General features: G+C 54.4%; 2 protein-coding genes; one reads left to right on the top strand and one right to left on the bottom strand.

Annotated features, from left to right (window-relative positions):
* The first annotated feature begins 534 nt into the window (after positions 1-534).
* On the top strand, positions 535-2,338 carry CHC_T00000134001 (hypothetical protein). XM_005719000.1 is given in 2 exon segments: positions 535-2,124; positions 2,125-2,338. 1 exon segment carries the CDS (start codon positions 535-537, stop codon positions 2,122-2,124), a length of 1,590 nt encoding a protein of 529 aa, XP_005719057.1. The 3' UTR covers positions 2,125-2,338.
* A 91-nt stretch (positions 2,339-2,429) lies between these two features.
* On the bottom strand, positions 2,430-3,746 carry CHC_T00000133001 (hypothetical protein). Its single transcript, XM_005718999.1, has one exon. The coding sequence runs from the start codon at positions 3,744-3,746 to the stop codon at positions 2,430-2,432; it is 1,317 nt and encodes a 438-aa protein (XP_005719056.1).
* Positions 3,747-4,467: the final 721 nt, after the last annotated feature.

The raw sequence follows: 4,467 nt of genomic DNA, 5'->3' as shown, positions 1-4,467 counted from the left end.
TTCATGCCAAATGTCAGGGTGCTTGCGTGCTAGCACACTGTGCTCGTCGTTAGGAACGGCCCTGATTTGGTCACGACCCGTGCGGACACTCTAAAATGTCTCAACTGTAAGACACGATACAGTACTGTTGCCTTGTTTTCATTACAGTATACCGCCATTCTTCGCCCTGCTTCGCTGGGGGCGTGAATTTCTCCAATAAACTTTAATACAAATAAATGAATACCGAGGCCCCATACTGTACTACGTTTGTTCCCTACATGTTGATCTGTTTGACAGGGTCTTCCCGCAGTGTGAGGGTCGTTCCTAACGACGAGCACGGTGTGCTAGCACGCAGGCACCCTGAAACTTGGCATGAATGTATTGGTTGAAAAAAAAATGGAAATGCTTTTACTCCCGTTCAACCAATCCATTCATGCCAAATGTCAGGGTGCTTGCGTGCTAGCACACTGTGCTCGTCGTTAGGAACGGCCCTGAGATAGCAGAGTGCAGACGTTTAGCGTGTGGCCGTGATTCTCATGGTCGTGCTTCCGCGACATGCGGAGGGCCTTCTCGCTCGCATCCGGGGCCAGAGTTTCGGGAAAGACGAACGCTCCGAAGATTCAGTTGTCGGCATGGGAGACGAAGATCTTTCGATTCCTGGGTAGAGTTGCGTCCGTCGCAAGCACCACCGAGTCAATAGAAGTACGTGTTGCTGGAGGATGGGTTCGAGACAAAATTCTTCAGCGGGCAACAGGTGACATTGACATTGCGGTCAGGAATGTTACGGGGTATCAGTTTGCTTCCCAGGTACAAGCTTTTGCGCGAGCGAAGAAAGCAGAATTCTCAAAAGGAAACGATGAAGAGGGTGGCATTTCAGCAGTGGGATGCAAAGAGTATGTACCTGATATCTCAACCGTTGCTTTAATCCCACCAAATCCGTCTATGTCTCGACATCTTGAGACAGCAACGGTTCGTCTCGATGGGCAGGACCTTGATTTTGTGCAATTGCGCACGGAGGATTATGCCACGGCTGAGGCACATAGAGTTCCAACCTCAGTCTCTGCGGGCACACCCGAACAGGACTCTTTTCGGCGCGATTTCACTATCAATGCTCTCTTCTACAACCTGCAAACTCGACAAGTGGAAGATTTCACCTGTAACGGCCTGACGGATCTGTCAAACGGCCTTGTAAGAACTCCATTAGACCCTAAGACCACCTTGGTAGAAGACCCTTTGCGCGCCTTGCGGGCTGTTCGCTTTGCTTGTCGCTTGCAGTTTGAACTACATCCATCACTCTCCGCTGCCTTGTCCACAAAAGTCGTCAGAGACAATCTGCAGCGAAAAGTCTCCCGAGAAAGGATCGGTACCGAACTTCATCAGATTCTGGATTCTCCGGATGTTCTTCGTGGTTTGAAGATGTTCGCCAAATATCAGTTGGTGGAATCAGTCTTCATGGAAGCTTTTCGTGCCACAACAGAATCAGACACATCACGCTATCGCAATGGTCTGAAGACAGTTGAACAAGCTTTAAGCCTTCTGTCGCACAACGAGAAGTGGTTGCTTGATGACGAAAAGCAGAAATTTCTACGCTACGGAGCGCATGTTATGATCTATAGTCTGCTGGTGTCGAAGGCAACTCGAGTTCGCAAACTTCTACATGGTGCTCTCCGACAGCCAAAGCGCCTGCGACAGGATGTCTGCTACGTCATGCGAGAAAGTGCAGCTCTTGAAAACGTCCTTTCCAGCTGGTTCACGGCGCGCATGAATAACGATGAAATCGCAGAGAAACACTTCTGGATTGAAATTGCGGAAATTGTGCATAGTGCAGGTCATTCTCTTTGGTTAGCTATCGTCATCTCTTCTTGCACCAAGATTGGGGAAGATCGTCTTCTTGAAGAAGTGCTCCGGAGCGGGGTGTCGTCGTCGCTTTGTTCTGTGTCGCCTGCACTAGATGGGAAAAGATTGCAAGCGGAACTTGGCATACCCCCAGGACCTAAGGTTGGAAGGGCACTCAAAGAATTAATTCGGCTTCAGCTCCTCCAGTACCGGAGAGAGGAGAACGCAGCTGGACTACACCCTGTGCAACGAAGAGCGCCAAGCTCGGAGGTTTATGTTGAAGTTCTAAAAGAGACGCTTTCTTCTTAATAGTGGCGAAACGCGTGAACACGATTCGAATCGTGCGGAGAGTGTCTTCCTCTATCCGCTTGTACATTACTTGATGTACTACATCTATTTCCAGTATCGAAGCAGACTTATGAACAACAAGCGCGTGGGATCACTCCCATTTATTTGGCTATTTCACAGTTACCGCTGCCGTGCACCATGGCAGTGTGCAACCCTGTACATTTTTTTGCATACACACCGGTCATGAGTTCTCAGCGATTGCCGATGTACAAACTCCTAATCCCTTCGGTTGCATTCATGCTCTAACTTGTTTCTACAGCATCAACTTATTCTTGGTGGTCCTCCCCGAGCGTGCCTTCTCCTCCACCCACGTCTTCAGTGAATCCATCGCCCTCTCCCTCAGCTGAATTTTGCTCTCGCTCTGCGGTATCAAGCGAGGGGCCTTCCTCAACCTGCTTCTCGGTCTCTGGCACGGTCTCTCCAGGAACAACGCCCTCTTCAGCTTGCTTCTCAATCTGAGCCAAAACTTGATTTTCAACGTGCGGTTCTTCTTCGTGAATGACTGCAGCACTGTCTGTACCAGCGACAGTAGCGGAATCTTCGTCACCAGCCTCCTGCTGCCTGTCAGCAGATTCAATGGTGTCACCATGGGCCTCGTCCTGGTTTAGATGCTCCTGCTTGTCAGCGGCGTCAATGGCCGGGTCCCCAGCAGAAGCATTTTCCTCAACCTTTTCAACGGCATCTAGAGGCTCGCCCCCAACAGACTGTTCATTCTCGAGCTTCTCAGCAGCGTAAATATGCTCACTTTCGCCCCCTGCTCCACCCTCGGCACCCGTCTCAATCGGCCCATTGCCGACAGTCTCCTCAGTCTCAACCTTCTCAAACGTTTCAATACCCTCCGGCTGAACGGTCGAAGGCTCAGTCTCCACCTTGTCACTTGTATCAAGAGCGGGGGCCGGGACGACGGTGTCCTCATGCATCCTGTCATCAGTAGGTACAACGTCCGGGCCCGTGGACACAGACGTATCCACTGCGTCCTTCTCTACGACGGTGTCTACAGTCTCTCCCTCGACGGGGGCTATGACAGGCGCGGCGTCCTTCTCTACGGCGGTCTCCACAGTCTCTCCCTCAATAGGGGCTGTAACAGGCGCGGCGTCCTTCTCTACGGCGGTGTCCACAGTCTCTCCCTCCGTGGGGGCAATGAGCGGCGAGGCATCTTCGTGGCTCTCGACGTCACGCACGATGTCATTCTCCGAAGCGGCGGAAGCCTCCTCAGCAGTGGTAGGCACATCACGAACAACGGCTACAGGCTCGGATGCGGGGGCGTCCGGTTGCATGAGCGGAGCGATGGCGCCCTCCCTCTCCGTGTCATCCATTCTCTGGCCGCCCTCTCCATCGGCGATGAGTTCCTCCTGTTTGAGGGCATCGGGTAGGACGGAGGCCCTGCCGACGACGGGCGGGGTGGCGGTGCGGAAGCCGCGCGTGTGGTAGATGCAGGCGACGAGCAGCAGCACAGCGGCGACGGTGGTGATGCGCGGGTGACGCACGGACGGGCCGCACACGCGGGAACGGGCGACAGACGGGAAGGGAAGCATGGTGGAGGGTGAAGCAGTTCGGGAGAAGCGGGCTGAGTGACGGGTCATCTGGGGGAGAAGGTGGGGCTGGGGTTGCGTTCAAGGCTTAAGTGGGGAATGGGTAGGAGAGGCGGTGTAAGGGCAGGAAGGGGTAAATGCGGAGCGGACGAGTGTCAGAGAATGCAAAGGGAAGGTTGTGGTGGTTGTGGTGGTGGATGCCGGATCACGAGCGCGGCGCGCCTGCGGATTGGTTGGCGAGGAGCGGGCCGTCGGGGAGTGCGAGCGCGACTTACAGTTGGCGGAGTACGCCCCGGCGTCGCACGCACATTCCATTGGCTGGTCAGCGCAGGGGTTTTCTCCCGGCCTGCCCCTGCTGTTGCTGACGTTTGCTGCGTATTGACAGTCCCCCGTCTTCCCATGCATGTGCTGCCCCACAACGCACCACACGTGTAGACATGGGCTGCAAAACAGCCCCAGGTGGCGACCCCCCCGCAGGTTCACCGCCCCGCCTTGTTTCCCCACTGTCGGAGACACCCCTACGCACCGCTACGCCCCTTCGCTACCACGCATTCATGACTTGCCGACTTACCCGTCGCTCCTTTTTGACTGCTGGTGCCCTTCCACTTGTCGACTCCGGGGGTCACCTACCTTCGCTTCTTGCCCCGTGGTGCCTCCCATAAATACACCGCCAGAGGCTGACGCCTCCGCGTCTTGCGTTTGGTTGCGCTCCCGTCTGTATTCTAGTATTCTAGAGATTCAAGTGCAACATCTCGGTAGCAACAGGTGTGTT

This window comes from Chondrus crispus, genomic scaffold (assembly GCF_000350225.1).
Source record: "Chondrus crispus Stackhouse genomic scaffold, scaffold_455, whole genome shotgun sequence".
In the NCBI taxonomy this organism is placed as follows: domain Eukaryota; phylum Rhodophyta; class Florideophyceae; order Gigartinales; family Gigartinaceae; genus Chondrus; species Chondrus crispus.
The sequence above is the reverse complement of the archived record's forward strand: the minus strand, read 5'-3'. Positions and strand labels throughout refer to the sequence as shown.